This window comes from Chrysemys picta, chromosome 2, assembly GCF_011386835.1.
Source record: "Chrysemys picta bellii isolate R12L10 chromosome 2, ASM1138683v2, whole genome shotgun sequence".
NCBI classification, from domain to species: Eukaryota; Metazoa; Chordata; order Testudines; family Emydidae; genus Chrysemys; species Chrysemys picta.
In genome coordinates this window covers 4,779,741-4,796,697 of record NC_088792.1, presented here as the reverse complement: position 1 = coordinate 4,796,697, position 16,957 = coordinate 4,779,741, and the positions used below count along the sequence as shown (strand labels likewise).

The window sequence follows — 16,957 nt, the reverse complement described above, 5'->3', positions numbered from 1 at the left end:
AAATGAAACGCACCCCCAGACCCCCCGCGGGTACCTACCGGGAGCAGCCCCCGGGCCGGCGGCGAGGATCAGGGCGAGGGTCAGCAGCAGGGCAGGTCTCCGGCAGGGACCCCCGGCGGCACCGGCAGCGCTGCCCATCGTGGCATTGGCGAAATCCCCCCCCCGCCTCGCCGCTTCTCCTCCGCCCACCCCGACGGCGCCGCGCTCAGCCCCCGACGCGCAGCAGCCGCATGGCCCGGCCGGCGGTGGGTGGGGGGCGGCCGGTCCGGCGGGCTCCCCGCCTTGCCCTGCTCCAGCGCCCGCCCGCACTGGCGGAGCCCGGCCCGCTGCACCGCCCTGGGCTCCCGGCGCCCGCACGTAAATGCTGACGCCGGCTGGGCTGCTGCTGCCCGGGGAGGGGGGAGAGGCGGGGGGGTGCGGCCAGCGCGGCCCCTGCCTCCCCCTTCCCCGCCCTGATCAATGCGGGCTGCAGCCCCCCCAGCCCCGCTCCCCGGGCGCTGTCTGTCCGCACCGCCTGCGAGGGGGCAGCTCTGCCCAGAGACACCCCGCCGGGCACCGGAGCGGAGAGCGGCAGGCACAGGGCGATGCCCAGCCTCCGCGAGCGGGCACCGGGCTAGCCCTGCCTGCGGGCGGATCGGAGAGAACAAGGCGGGGGGCCAAGCCCCGGGAGACAGAGCTGGGGGTGCTGGTGGAAGGGGTTTCCATCGTACACAGCGGTCACCGTTTGGTTCAATGGCTCTCAGCACCCCCCCCCCCCCATAGACATTGTTCCAGCGCCCCTGCACCGAGATTAGATGGATGGATGGATGCAGGGGTGTATGGGGAGAGAGAGAGAGGGTGTATGGTGATAGATAGATAGATAGATAGATAGATAGATAGATAGATAGATAGATAGAGTGTATGGGGATAGATAGAGGGGGTGTGTGGAGATAGATAGATAGATAGATAGATAGATAGATAGATAGATAGATAGATAGATGGGGTGTATGGGGATAAATAGATAGATGGGGTGGATGGGGATAGACAGATAGATAGAGGGGGTGGATGGGGATAGACAGATAGATAGAGGGGGTGGATGGAGATAGATAGATAGATAGATAGATAGATAGATAGATAGATAGAGGGGGTGTATGGGGATAGATAGAGGGGGTGGATGGGGATAGACAGACAGATAGAGGGGGTGGATGGGGATAGATAGATAGAGGGGGTGGATGGGGATAGACAGATAGATAGATAGATAGATAGATAGATAGATAGATAGATAGATAGATAGATAGATAGATAGATAGATAGATAGATAGATAGATAGATAGTCTCACAAAAATATGCTGTCGCTCCACTGCAGGTTTATGGGCTTGGTGCAGGAATCACTGGTGAAATTCTGAGACCTGTGTGGTGCAGGAGATCAGACTAGATTATCCTAATGATCCCTTCTGACCTTAAAATCCCTGACTCTGCACACCTCTGACAGAGATACAGAGACATCTACCACATGTGCACGTATGGAGAGAACAGACGGATGAGACCTGTAGAGACACAAAGCAGTAATATCAAGAGAAGGCTATAAGACGGAGGTGTCTGAGCAGTGAGACTAATGAGACAGACATATGCAGCTTCATAGCACGTCCCATATACAGAGCTGTACACACACATACACACAGAGGCATCACATATCAATGTATGAGCGCAGCTCATGCATTCAGACGAGTGAAACGTCAAGACACACAAAGCATTAATGTGCGCAGTGCGAAATCTAGGTAAGCTATCATATGGGGAATAGTACACAGGAGCAACCTGCATGTGTACAAGGAGACAGAGCCATCCCATCTCCCCACACCAAGTCAGCTACATGCACCAGAATGAGCTACGAAGCAGCATGACACACGAGTGGATAAAGGGCCAATCCGCACGAGAACCCATGTGAGATGAGAGAAAGGTTTTATCGATGGACATCTTAGCCAGAAGACTAGAGAGGGATGTGGATCATGCCAAACGAGCGCTGATAAAACCTTCCAACCCCTCCCTGCTCCATGCAGTCTGCATATTAGATCTGGTCAGAAAATAGAATTCCCATCCCACAGGAAATTCTAACATTTCAAATTTAATTTTTTCCCCAGTCCAAATGGGGGGGGGGAGTCAAAATTTCCCAGAGATTGGAAGTTCCAGAAAATGTCTATTCAAAACTATTGAAAAGCTTAATTTCAATAAGATTAAAACATTTCCATTCAATAGCATTGAAGCATTATTATAACATATGTTAAAATTAATATTATAAAAGGCAACACAAAATAAAAACGATCAAGTTGAAACAAAATGTTTTTTAACCCATATTGAGACAAAAACCCTTTTGACATGATTGAAACAAGAACGTCAAAATGACTGATTTCAAAACACTGCCATCTAAAAAATTCATGAAAAGTGACAGGGTCCCCCAACATGTTTCACTTTCAATTCAACTGCATTTTCTGGTGGAAAACTGTTCCACTAAACTTTTTCAACCAGCACTAGCCTATATGTCGCATGTGTCACAACCAGACTATTCTTAGGAACAATTTGGAGAATTTAAATACATTTACTGGCACTATTTCTTTTATCCATCTGCCTGCAAAGTGCCTTAGTTATCCAGAGCAGGTATACAGGGCTCAGAAGGGGACAAGGAGTAATTCCACTTTAATTTAATTGTCTCATTAGCACTGACCCCCACTTGGTACGGCAACTCCCATCTTTTCATGTACAGTGTATATATACCTGCTACTGTATTTTCCAGTCCACGCACCTGATGAAGTGGGTTATAACCCACAAAAGCTTATGCCCAAATAAATGTGTTAGTCTCTAAGGTGCTACAAGGACTCCTCGTTGGTTTCGCTGATACAGACTAACACGGCTACCCCTCTGACACCCTAAAAGTGACCCTAAATATCTTTTCTCTAAATCATGATTTAAGGTCCAACCCCTCGCAATGTATCAGGCAGGACCGGCTCCAGGGTTTTTGCCGCCCCAAGCGGCGGAAAAAACAAACAAACAAAAAAGCCGTGATCGCAATTGTGATCGGCGGCACTCCGGCGGCAGCTCCACCGCGCCACTTTCTTCTTTGCCGGGAATTCGGCAGCAGGTGCTTCCCTCCGAGAGGGACTGGCCACCGAATTGCCGGTGAAGAGCCCGATGTGCCGCCCCTTCCCCTTGGCCGCCCCAAGCACCTGCTTGCTGGGCTGGTGCCTGGAGCCGGCCCTGGTATCAGGGCTCAACACAAAAGGGAAGATCTCAGTGCTACTCCATTATGACTCTACAGCCTGCATTATAACTTCTTAGTCCGGGCAGGTTACAAAACATCAGGCTGCCAATCTGTCATAGGCAACATTCAGGCCTCAACCTATCAGACAGATGTCGTTTGGAGGAGGAAATTCCATATGGAAGGGCGAGAAAGGGCAAGCTGTGTTGATCAGAAATGGTGCCTGTTTGATAGAAATAGTCCTGGTGGCAGGATTAGTGAGCAGCAGGCAGGTGACACCATGCAAGCAAGACTGGATTAATTCATAGACACAATTGGCCCATGCCTAGCACCAGGTCTTGGAGTCATGTGATGATGTGAGAATCTTGGTTTTCTTAAAAAAAAAAACAAAAAAAGTTTTTAGTCCTCATGGTTGTGGAGAAAAGCTTGGAAACGTGACCTGAAGTCAACCAATGCCATGGTGTCTGCCTGAACCTGCAGACAGCCTGAAACAATAGGGTGAACTTCCCTCTACATCTCAGTGGAGTGTTAACACCCAGCCCCACTGCTCTGGAGGGCCCAGCCAACACCACCCCAGCAGAGGACTGTTTGTGTGGGTCAGGAGACGAGTGTAGTGGTCCCAACTCACTCCCTCCCAAATAGACACAGCCCATCCACTGGAGTAACTCTTGGGGGCTCCCCTGCTGCCAACCCTGCCTCTTCAGAGTTGGGGGAACCCTTGCTGCTGTGCCTGCAGGAGGGGGCCATGCCACTGCCCCCATCCCTTTAGGAGGGAGAAACCCCCCCACCACAACGCCAATCAGCGAGCAGGGCCATGCACCACAGGGTCCCACCGCAGTGTGCACAGGCGCCTGGGTTCCCTTGGTCTGGCTTTGAGTGCAAGTCACCTCACGTGAGAGAAGGGCCCAGGCCATAACTAGCAGGAAGCAGGCGTTGATAGACAGAGAGCGCAATGGGGACGGAGCCTCATCCAGTGCACATCAGGATACTCCACTGAGTTCAGTGGAGCTGGGTTGATTTGATACCAGCTGGAGGCCTGACCTCCGGGAGGGATAGATATAGTGTGTGTGTGGGGGGGGGGGGGAGTGGGGGCTGGATAGATAGGTAGAGGGTGTGTGTGGGGATAGATAGAGAGAGAGAGAGATGGGGGGGTGTATGGGGATAAATTAGATAGATAGATAGAGGGGATGTATGGGGATAAGATAGATAGGTAGAGTGTGTGTGTGGGGATAGATAGATAGATAGATAGATAGATAGATAGATAGATAGATAGATAGATAGATGGGGTGTGTGGGGATAGATAGAGAGATAGATAGAGGGGGTGTGTGGGGATAGATAGATAGATGGGGTGTGTGGGGATAGATAGAGAGATAGAGAGAGAGAGAGAGAGAGGGTGTGTGTGGGGATAGATAGAGAGAGAGGGGGTGTGTGTGGGGATAGATAGATAGATAGATAGATAGATAGATAGATAGATAGATAGATAGATAGATGGGGTGTGTGGGGATAGATAGAGAGATAGAGGGTGTGTGTGGGGATAGATAGAGAGGGGGGTGTGTGGGGATAGAGAGAGAGAGAGGGTGTGTGTGTGTGTGTGTGTGGATAGATAGATAGAGAGATAGATAGAGAGATAGAGGGGGTGTGTGGGGATAGATAGATAGATAAGGGAGGTGTAAGACAGATACAGAGAGACACTGCAGATGGAGAGCCTGGCTCAGGCAGATGGTAGGTTTCCTGGAGAACTGATTTTCCCCTCAGTGAGCGTCCAGGCTGACAAGTAAGATCCAGGTGCACAGCCCCCCCCCCCCCCCCCCCCGCTGAACTGTCGCCCTGAGGAACGCAGCCGGCTCAGCGCTTTCCCTGCCGTGCTCCTCAGTGTCCTTTTGAGGCAGAATCGCCCAGTCTTCAGCTACAGGCGGGCAGGGCTCTCATACAGAGGGGGGGGGGGATCCTGCAGGGGGTCCTATGCAGAAGGGGGGCATCAAGGGGGTTTCCTGTGCTGGAGACCGGTCCAGAGAGAGGCTGCCGCGGGCCGTGGAGTCCGGCAGAGAAGGGCTCAGCACCAGGCCTGGAGCTGTCTTCCAAGCATCCTGCTTCTTCCTCAAGCAGCTCGTGGGCTTTAGCTCACACATAGCTCCGGGCTCCAGCAGTGACTGCTGAGGAGGGGGCAGCACCTGGCAGGAGGAGGGGCTGGGCCGCAGGAGGGGCTGCCCCTCACCCTCACCCAGTGCAGCCAAAGGCAGCATGGTCCAGAGACCCCCGCAGGGCAGAGCCGGGCCCAAGCAAACCTGGCTCCTCCCTGCCCGCTGGGAGCAGCGCGGGGTTCAAACCCGAACCCAGCTGGGAGTTCTGGCCAAGGCCCCTGGGGGGGTGCTCAGCTGGTGCAACTCAGCCCAGCTGGGCCCATGTCACGCCAGCGCCTTCGCTTAGGAAGGGGTCGAGCCAAAGCCCTGGCCCCAAGCCCACCCAGACTTCGACCGGGCATCCATGTGCACCGGCTCGTTCACCTCTTACCCAGCAGCCGCGGGCGTTGTGTGAATGAGAGAGTGGGGCAGACCCGGGGGAGAAGCTGGGCATGGGGCAGAGAGGGGGCAGTTTTAACCGGTCTCTCCTAGGGTTGCAACACTCCACCCCGCCCACACCCCCACGGGAAGCAAGGCAGCAATGTGCAGATGATGACACACCAAGGGGCCCGATTCTCCCCCTTCCCTCCCCTGAACCCCAGTGACTTCGCTCAGAGGCTGCGGTGGAAGGATCAGGCCCACGGCGGGGAGAGAATGCGGGGGAGGGGCTGGATGCCAGACTGCAACATAGCCAGACTGAATGGGCCTGAGCCGGAAAAGAAAGGGGCTGGGGAGGGAGCGCGCTCGGGAGGAAGGGGCAGGGGGGCTGCTGGGAGCCCGTACAGAGTCTGGATTGAGGAGGAGAACAGAGGGGAGAGGGAAGGAGCTGTGGGGTCGTGACTGGCTTAGCAATCGGAGAGAGGGCGAGACGCAGAGAGGGTCCGGGGAGCAGGACAAGGGAGTCTGGGGCCAGTCGTCCCTGGGGGTACTCCCCTGGCTCCAAGGGAGTAGTGCTGGGAGCAAACCTCACCCTGCGGTGTTAGGAGCCATTAGATCTAAGCCAGCTGGGAGCTGAACCACCGACCATGTGTGCACGTGTGTGCACGTATGCACAAGTATAAGAGTGAGTTTGTGGTGTGGATGCATGTGGGCGTGTATAAGACTGATCATGCTTGTGGTGGCGCAGATGTGTGTGTGTGTGTGTGTGTGTGTGTGTGTGTGTGTGTGAGCACGGGTGTGTCTCCACCCCTGCACCCCTCCTGCTCCCATAGAAGTCAAGGCCTCACTAGTCAGTACAGAACTGAGCCCTGAACCTGTCCCACCGGAGTCGGGCTCGCTGCCTGCAGAACGGAAACGGGCCCAACCTCCGGGGGGCAAAGCTGGGTCCTTGCGCAGCCAGGCCTGGTGCACTGGGGGAAGTTCCAGAGGCCTGGTACAGAGTCAAGGTTGTGCCATTATTCAAAAAAGGTCAACGGGCTGCGCTGCATAACCGTCGGCTGGTTCGCCTGGCTTCGCCATGGGACAGCATGGAAAAATTGCTGTGTGATGCAACCAGAGAGCCTTAAAGGCAGGTAGCACAAATAACGCCAACCAGTGCGGTTCTATGGAGAATAGGTGTTGTCAGACAGTCGTGATATTGTTTTTAGATGAGGCCACACGTCAGGCTGATAGAGGTAAGTGAACTGATACCCAGACGTCGGGGTACACGGAGGCATTTGACTTCGTCCCATCTGATACGCCAATAAAAAAATTAGCGCTATACAAAGTGAATGGAACCCATGAAATGGATTAAAACCCCGCTAAGTGATAGATCGCAAAGAGGCATTGTCAATCAGCATCCACAGGATCCCAAAGGCCTGGTGCTAGTTGATATCTTTATCTATGATCATATCAGGGTTGGAAGGGACCTCAGGAGGTATCTAGTCCAATACCCTGCTCAAAGCAGGGCCAATCCCCAGACAGATTTTTTTTTTTTTAACCCCAGTTCCCTAAATGGCCCCCTCAAGGATTGAACTCACAACCCTGGGTTTAGCAGGCCAATGCTCAAACCACTGAGCTATCCCTCCCTCTGTAGATCTTTGCCCCAGATCCTTAAGTGTCCCCCTCAAGGATTGAACTCACAACGCTGGGTTTTAACAGGCCAATGCTCAAACTACTGAGCTATCCCTCCCCCTGTCTGGAAGAAAATATAAAGTCACTGCTAGCAACATTTGCAGATGATCCAAATTGGTGGGGGCCGTAAACACTGGAGGGGCGAGGTCAGTTCTACAGGGTCAGGGGGTAAACTGGGCTAATTTGAACAACATGCGTTTGAATACAGCCAAATGCAGCGTCATACATCTCAGAACGGAAAGCGGAGGTCAGGCGGGGGGAGATTATCCCACACTCTTAAAGGACAGAGGGAGGTCCCTGTAGATCCCCAACTGAATGGGAGCTCCCAGTGTGATGCTGCAGCTGAGAGGCCTAAGGAGATCCTTGGACGGCTGAGCAGAGGGATACCAGGTAGCAGCAGGGAGGTGGTATCACCCCATCTATGGCATTACTGGACAAAACTGGAGAGGGGTGCAGAGAAGAGCCGCCCACATAACTCCAGGACTGTGGGAAATGCCTTCCCGTGAGGGATTTAAGGAGCTCTCTCTGTTCCATTGATCCTCCAGGAGATCGAGGGGGGACTAGATTACAGAGAACAAGTACCGTCCTGGGGCAACACCACCAGGTACTAAAAGGCTCTTTGGCCTATAACAAGAACCAATGGTTGGAAGCTGAAGCCAGACAAATGCAAATGAGAAACAAGGCAGAACTGTTTTCCATGCTTCCCGGAGTAGGAGCAGGCAGGGCCTCAGTTTTAAAACTCACGGCCTCGATAGTGATGCAGAGGGAAGAGCGCTACCGTCCGCACTGCCTGCAGCTCCTGGGTTTCCCCAAGCTGTCTCCTAGTCCTGTGCTGACCAGGATCCCAGCCCATGGGGCAGAGGGAACAGGACTCTGTGTGCAGGGTGACCAGATAGCAAGTGTGAAAAAGGAACACACCGTGTGTGTGCAACATGCACAGTCTGACGGACATGGGGTGGGTGTAAGTGCACACAGAAGGCCCGCTCTGATCTGCGTGTGAGCTGTGAGCTCTACAGTATATCGGGGTTCGTGTGAGCTGCATAGTGTGCATGCGCTGACCCATACAATGTGTGCGCGCGCACGCATGTGTGCCCTGACCCATGTAGTGTGTATCTACGTGTGCACACATGCGCTGACCCACATAGTTCATATCTTTGTGTTTACGCACTGCCCATACAGTGTGTAGCTGTGTGTATCTCTGTGCGCACACGTGCTCTGACCTGGACGGTGCGTAGCTGTGTCTAAGTGTGCACATGGGAACGCTCTGCCCCTTGCAGTGCACAGCTGTGTCTGTATGTGCACATGTGAACGCTCTGCCCCTTGCAGTGCACAGCTGTGTGTATCTCTGTGCACACACATGCTTTGCCCCGTGCAGTGCGTAGCTGTGTCTCTGCGTGCACATGTGAACGCTCTGCCCCGTGCAGTGCGTAGCTGTGTGTATCTCTGTGCACACACATGCTCTGCCCTGTGCAGTGCGTAGCTGAGTGTGTTGCATGAACCCTGAAAGTGGGTGAGGAAGAGCCTTTTCCCTGGAAGTGGGGCAGTCCCTCGGCCTCCCCCGCACGCTCAGCTGAGGACTGATGAGTATTGAGTCCGGTTTCACTGACCTGTTGTTGCAATTGCCTCCTTCCTCCTGGGGCAAATTGAGCGGTGCGCAGCAGGGGGTATGGCCTGGCTGATGGGATCTCTGCAGTCACCCACCCGTCGGCTGCACGCGGGGTCACAGCTGGCCCCAGCACGGGACACTCCTCCTCCCAGCAGAGCTCGAAGGCAGTGCTGGTGCCAATCCTGCCCAGCCCCGCTCCCTGGCTGGTGTCGGTGCTAAGGGTAAGGGCAGTGTGTGAGTCTGCACAGCTGGGGCTAAGGGAGAGACCATCACCCAGATGGTGCCTGGCCCTCCCCCAAGGGGGCTGTGTGCTTGCAGGGGCTGGGGTGGATGCCCCATGACCCCACTGTGCTCGCTCTTTCTGGATTGAACCCCCATCTCTCCGGCTCCCCCTGGGGCCTGCTGGGCCGAGCACTTTGGGCCCAATCCATAGGGGACGGAAGTAAACTCCAACATGCCTCCTTCTCCCCACTTGCCAACACAGAGCGTAGCCACACCCAGGAGCCGCGAGGCGGGGGGACACTGACACAGGCTGGGGGGCACTTACATGGACACCCCACTGTTAGCAGCTTTCTCTGCCGTGCGCCTCTCTCCTGGCCCCTCCTCTCTTAAGAACATAAGAAAGGCCACACCGGCTCGGACCAATGGTCCACTAGCCCAGTATCCTGTCTTCTGACAGTGGCCAACGCCAGGTGCTTCAGAGGGAACGAACAGAACAGGGCAATCATTGAGTGATCCATCCTGTCACCCACTGCCAGTTTCTGGCAGTCAGAGGCTAGGGACTCCCAGAGCATGGGGTTGCAGCCCTGCCCATCCTGGCTAATAGCCATTGATGGACCTACCCTCATTGCAGCAGCATGGGCTCCCAGGCCCACCTGATCCCCTGGGCTGAGCTCAGGTGGCTGGCTGGAGTATCTGCCAGAGACAATGTTCACACTGCCATTTTTAGCACGCTACCTTGGGCCCTGCTGGCACGCATCTGACTGCCCAGGCTGGGCGGCTCGCTCCCCGCTGCAGTGTAGACAGGTCCTAAGTGACTCACCGAAAGTTAAGGGAGAAAGAGAACCCAGGAGTCCTGACTCATAGTCCCCTGCTCTAACCAGACAAGATGCGAGTTCAGGAGCCTGCGAGTCCCCCTGCAAGAGTTCCCGGCACAGGGCCTCTAGCGTGCTCATTGCTAGCAGCTGTATGCGTTTGCACCGCACCTAGCACAGTGCGGCCCTGATCCCTGACGGTGGCCTCCAGGCATTACTGGACTAGAAATACAAATCAATAGACACTCTAGTCCTGGAGCCAGTGCAGGATCTTTCTCTACAGTATATGCTCCACTGGTCATTTTAAATATCCAAAGGGATGGAGCTTCCACCACTTCCCTTGGAGACCAAGAGACTGCCACGTGTGAGTGTTTTTTTCTTTGTTTAATTTCATCCCATTAGAACAACTTATCACATATCACTTATGTGGAAGGACTTCTATAAAGCAGCCACTTCACCTGCCACTGAAATGCAGCCACCTCTGGGCTGGAACAAGGCCTCTGTTTCACAGTGCACAGGAAACACTGCACAGCAGTTTGCGAGGTGTGAAAGAACAGTGTGCCCACTTGGAACTGCAGGGGGATGTTCAAAACGTGGAAGGCAATTTCCTCAGTTGGCATTTGGACAGGGCACTGCACTGTCCCATCGTGTCCAGAAGAGGACGCCTCCAGCCACCCAGGTTCCCTGAACACCAAACTGGGGCATTGGCTAAGTACTCACTCAGGAGGGGGAGCAGGTACTGACTTACCAGCATTGCTCCCCTGGGGTCACCCTAAACTCCAGTCCTCTCCTTGCTCAGTGTTTGCACTGCTACTACCCGGATACTGACTCGGCCTCCTAAACCACGGGTTCAAAAAGCTTGTCAGCTCCCCTATAAACGTCCCTTGCATGTGTCCACCTCTCCCCGATTGGAGCGGCGGTGATGGAGTAGAGAGGGAAGTTACCCGGCCACAGAACAAGCGTGGCATGGCCGGCTGCAGGGCAAACTCCCCGCCCCCGCCCATGCCTTCACCTTGCCCAGGTGGGATCCTTTCAAGGGATGAGGTTGGTTTCTGCAGCCTTTCAGTCCTTGACCTGTGGCCACGACCAAGGGGCCCAGTTAGCGCCAGTTGTGATGGTGGTTTCCTGCGGGGGACAGCTGGGCACTGGCAGCCAGGCTGAGACCCATCACGCTCATTTCACATGGGTCAGCACAGAGTCACAGAGGACTCCAGCCCCTTTCGGTCTCCACCAAGCTGGTCTGGGTTTGAGCCCAGCTCCTGGAGGTGGGAAGCGCCAGCTCCCATTGCCAACCCCTTGAAAGCCGCCGTCCCTCCCTTCTGCTTGGACAGCGTTGTTTTCCTGAGCGCACTGAGGACTGAGACCCTACGTTTTTGATCCATGCCAGGCACGGGCAGCCTTGGTGCCCCATGTTGCACTGGTGCATTTCCCATGGGGTAGCAGAGAATTCAAGGGTGTTGGGGTTAATCTGACGGGAACGGAACTCTAGAGGTGCAGGACAATGGGCCCCCAAAAGCCATCTCCTGGGGATACCTTCAGCCCCATGCTCACCCCAGTTCTAGCTCGACAGAGGCACTGAGCCAGCCCCATTCCTCCGAGAGCCCCGTGGCCATGAACAAGGACACGTCGCCCCCGCTGGGGCTCTGAACTCCCCCAGGGGGCTCCTGTCACACTGCACTCGCTGCAAACAAGCCCGGCTCTGTCTGCTTTGATGCCGGTTTTCACAAGGAGATTGAATGGGCTGCACCTGCTTAACATTCCCGGCGCTTCCGCCTCGGCGGGATGAATGCGCTCCCAGACTCCCGGGCACGTCTCGGAGCCGTTTCCAAGGGGACCAACCGAGAGGCAGCTCGGCCAGGCCTCAGGCTTGCTGCCGTGCCTGGGGGTGGGTAGAGAGGCTGGAGCGCCACAGCCGCTGGCTGCCTGGCAAAGGATCATGGCATGATTCAGTGCAGAGCCCACTTCCAGCCCACCCCGTACTGCCCTCACCATCGCCGTGAGACGCAACCAGTCCGGCTAATCCAGTGTCTTCGTCCAAGAGCAGCCAGTGCCAGCTGCTCCAGAGGAAGGTGGGCAGAGGTGGGATTCTCCTCTCACTACGTGGCTGTGCAGCACCACGAGTCCTGGATCCCAGCACTACCACCATATAGGGAATAAACACTGCCGTGGGGACGCTGCAGGACAGGAGCGAGGGGGCATGGAGGAGCCATGCAGGGAACGCTCACCCACAGGACAGCGCCACGCACCAGCCTCTCCCACAAGGCCCACGAGCTAGGCTTGCCACCTTTCTAATTGCTGGTAACTGGACCCCCAAGGCCCCACCCTCTGCTCTGCCTCTTCCCCCCCCACACCCCCCAAGACCGTGCCCATGTTACTCGCTCCTCTCTCCCCGCACCCGGTCACTCGCTGGATCGTCTCAAGGAGCCTGGATGCAATAGGAAGGGCCCCGGCTGAGCAGGGGTTGCTGCGGGTTAATGGCCTAGCGCCGCCTCCTGCCCCACGGTATTTGGGCTTTTGGGTCGGGTGCCATTTAGGGTTGCCGGGTGCCTGGTTTTCTACCAGAACGTCCAGTTGAAAAGGGGACCTGGCAACCCTACATCACAACCAGACACAGAAGCCCGAACCCAGCCAGGTGGCAACCCTACACAAGCCGCCAGCCAAGAATTTCATTGGCGTCTCTTTCCCTCCCTTGTTTTTAGGGTCTGGATAAAAATACCCTGAGAACCAAAGTAGCACAACAAGTGCCATCCTCCCATGCAGCAGATGCTGTCTGAGATCTGGATGGGCAGCTATTTGGGGTATGGCCCGGGAGTCCCCTGCAGCCTGTTCTGAAGCACCCGCTGAGCTTTGAGTCGTGCTGAAATACAACAGCACTCAGCGGTTCCCACGCTCATTGTTAGTGTGATTAATGCTGTGTATTACAGTAGCGCCTCTGTTACAGTTAGGGGCCCAGTGGTGTTAGGGGCTGTACGGACAGACAGTGAGAGAGGGTCCCAGACCCAGAAGCGCACAGATTCAGAAGCGGGAACATAGGCTCTTGGGAACTTTCACTGCAAAAACATAGGTCCCGAGCGAGGTCAGGCACCTGTGTTTGGCAGCCACCCTGCGGGAGCTTTGTGAATCCCAGCAGTGCCTATACACAGGCGTTAGGCCCTTAAACAGCCTGGGGAGCCTAGCCCAAAGACCCGGCAGCTGCACTTCAAGACATGGGTCAGCAGGGGGAGAGCAAGGAACCAGTGGGATGAACCGTGGTCACCACTCACCAGTGGTCTAACCGTGGTTCAAAGTCCTTTGCTACCCGCCGTCACTACCACACTGGGAGGGTGGGAAGCGCAGCCTGCAGTCAGAGCTGGGGACCCTAAGGCTGAGTCAGTACCAGGATCAGAACTCAGGGCTTCCCAGGTACATACCCTGTGCTCCCAGCACTCCCTCCATCATCCAGCCTGCCCACGGGGGCTCCAGCAGAACCCGGCTCGCTGCAGAGCGACGAGACAGCGCGTGATCCAGACAGCCCCAATTCCAGGCGAGGTCCCGGGGGAACCAGGCGACGAGTCCAGAGCGGAATCTCTTCTATTATTAACGAGCACGTTTAACGATCAGCGCCTGCATGAAACATCATCCCAGGCGCCCTGCATCCCAAACCAGCAGCATCAGCCTCTAACCCGTTCTGAGCTTTTCCCACAAAGCAGCTCCCCGCACTCTTTGCCCAGTGGGCCTGTTGAGGTGTAGCGGGGGGAGGGGGAAGGAGAAATCCCATCTTTTCCAGCATCTGATGCATTGACTCATCTCTATTCCTCTGTCCCAGGGATCTCAGACTCTGTCTCTTCCCAGCTCCCTGGTTTCTCCTGGGGACCTCCCACCCATCCTGTGTCTTCCCCTCCCTCACCCTACTGCCTCTTGCAGAGCCGCTAGGGAGCCTTGATCCCACACTCCTTCCTACCTACGGGTTTATATTAGTGCCCATCCCCATAGCATGCGACTTTGCCTCTTCTTAAAGGGACAGAGCGCCAAAGAGTCGTTCTGGCTGGCTCCAGCCGGGCAGCGCGGTAAGGGGGCAGGGAGCAGATGGGGTTGGATAGAGGGCAGGGGAGTTTGGGGTGGTAGCCAGGGGGCGGGGGTGTGGATAGGGGTCAGGGCGGTCAGAGGGCAGGGAATGGGGGCGTTGAATGGGGGCAGGGGTCCGGTGGGAGCAGTCAGGAAGGATAGGGGGGTTGGATGCGGTTCCAGGGGCAATCGGGACAGGGAACAGCAGGGATTGGATGGGGCAGGAGTCCGGGGGCCTGTCAGGGGGCGAGAAGCAGGGGAGGTCGGATAGGGGGCAGGGGCTGGGCCATGCCATGCCTAGCTGTTTGGGGAGGCACAGCCTCCCCTAACTGGCCCTCCATACAATTTTGGAAACCCGATGTGACCCTCAGGCCAAAAAGTTTGCCCGCCACTGCTCTAGCCTATTTCCTATTAGATACCGGCAGGGTCCACAAGATGGCAGTCTGCCACCCAGAGTCCCTGAGCCTGCTGGATGTGTCCCTACCTGCCTAGCTCAGTAAATCCAACTCTTGACCGTCAGCCCCACTGCCCCCACCCCCCATGACTCATTTCCCGAGGAATCTGCCATATTCACAGCTCTCCAGAAGCTCGGCGAATTCCCGGCAGCGCTGAGATAGTAACTGTTCTTCCTCCGGTTCCTTCCACTATAGCTGCACCCTACCTAGAGTTCTCTGGTGGTAGAAGCAGTCCACTTTGGGTTTGCTTGAACAGAATGCCAATAAAGCAATTGATCCTACGTACACATTTCCCTACATTGCTGAAAACCAAACCATAGTATCAGGCTACTGCCTAACCACCCGCACAGTGAAGCTGATTAAACCAACGTAAATTGGAGTGAGCCGTCTGGTTTCTTTGGCCAAGATGAACAAAATGCAGAGAGTGAGCCACCACCACCACCAGAGGGAATTCGATTAACGTTTTCAGTGTTATTAAGATGAGGTGTCATCAAATAATGCTTACATTTCATCAGTGCCTTTTATAATATAATATATGGAGATATACCTATCTCCTAGAACTGGAAGGGACCTTGAAAGGTCATTGAGTCCAGCCCCCTGCCTTCACTAGCAGGACCAAGTACTGATTTTGCCCCAGATCCCTAAGTGGCCCCCTCAAGGATTGAACTCACAACCCTACAGTTTAGCAGGCCAATGTTCAAACCACTGAGCTATCCCTCCCCCTTTTCTGGCCAAGGATACACTTTAGAGATGCGATTGTGCACACAAGTCCCTTTGCTGCTGAAACGCAGCCATATCTAAGGTGGAACATGGCAGATGTTTAACAGCTCAGGGCAAGGAGTGAATAGAATCTGTATCCAATTGAAACTGCAGGGGACGCTTAGGTAGGCAGAATGTAACGTAAAGCCCTGGCTGGGATAATTGACTGGGGATTGGTCCTGCTTTGAGCAGGGGGTTGGACTAGATGACCTCCTGAGGTCCCTTCCAGCCCTGATATTCTGTGATGGTATCTGGCCCACAGACTGGTAAAAGCCCTTAACTCATACAAAAACGGTCACAGAACCTTTAATGACTTCAAGTGACCAGGACCTTGGCTTTATGTTTCATCCAAATGACGGCACCTCCAGCTGTGCAATGCTATCGAGTACCATATGCTGGGGTACGGGTTGCACAGTCAGACAGAAGAGTGCCCCCTCGTGAGTCACTCGCTGCTCACGTACACCAGTGGACGTGCAGTCCCAGGGCTGACCTATTCAGCCTGGATGCATTGGGAGCGTTACAAAAATATGTCCCTAAAGTGGTGGCGGCTGCTAAGAGAAAAGATCAATAGATTCATGGGAAGCGAAAACACAGTGTCAAACATGCTTGAGATGTTTTACTCACATCCTTTGCTCTAAAAAGCGTCTTTCGTTTAAGGATTTCCAAGCACTTAATGCCATTCTAAAGCCAGCACAAGCCCCTCAACCTGCTTCCCATGCTGTGATGAAGTGGGAATTTTTTGTACTAGATTTATGATGCCTATGCATGCCTCAGTTTCCTTCTACACTGGGCCTGGCTATTGGGGGGTACGGTGGGGGAGAAGGATTAAGTCTGCTCTCGGGGAAGAACAAGAGACATAGGTGGGCATGTGTCACCTAGCTGTCTGGGCCATTAATGAACAGGCTGAAAAAACTGACCCAAAGCAACAGAGGAGCCTCCCGGCAAGACAAAGATGCCCCAACACCTGAAAAATCCACACCTAACAGCAGGAAACCCTGGCAGGCGGGACATGTGAATTGGGCTGGAGAACAAAGAGGAAAAGATGTCAGGTGACGAGAATAGCTGTCCTTTGGGTGGGGACAGGGGTTTAAGAGCTCTCATCTGGGGGAGGGAAAGGGACAAGAGAGGGAGCCAGAAATGAAGTCCATCACAGCTCGGTTGGCTCATCCTGGCACTGGTTTGATTAGGATGGACTAGAGTTAACTTCTGCCTTTCTTTGCTAACCTAAAGACTTTCAGATTTGGTAGCCAGGTGCTTAATAAATGGTTTCCTTGTTTGGAAAGGCTGCCTGTGTTGCTGCAAGTATTCCCCGAGCATGTTGCGCCCTGAAGGAAGACAGTACAAGCCTCCCGCAAGACTGGCTGGGCTGGATTTGCTGCAGTGAACCATGGAGAGAGAAAGAGGGAGAGGAATCACTGGGGGTGAAGGCCCAGTCTTGGAATCTTGTAAGCCATGTGCCAGCCCCTTGAACCTGTGGTTGTCTTTGGGGCCTAGCAGATGAATGGGGTCACTCCCAATAGACTGGTTACAGGCTGGGGCATAGACCACATCCTGTGACTCCATGACACGAGACACTTGTGCCATTGTATAAACTGGCAGGCTGAGAGTACACCAAGGTCTCCTGACTCCTAGCCTTGGCCTGCAACTCCAAGACCATC

At 54.8% G+C, this 16,957-nt stretch overlaps 1 protein-coding gene across 1 annotated transcript in view; it reads right to left on the bottom strand.

The window, feature by feature from the left end:
* Window positions 1-282, bottom strand: part of CSPG5 (chondroitin sulfate proteoglycan 5) — a 36,280-nt gene extending 35,998 nt beyond the window's left edge. Inside the window, exon 1 of the mRNA XM_065586713.1 lies at window positions 39-282. Coding sequence (XP_065442785.1) covers window positions 39-138 — 100 coding nt within the window. The 5' untranslated portion in view covers window positions 139-282. The remainder of the gene's footprint in view (window positions 1-38) is intronic.
* Between the last annotated feature and the right edge of the window lie 16,675 nt (window positions 283-16,957).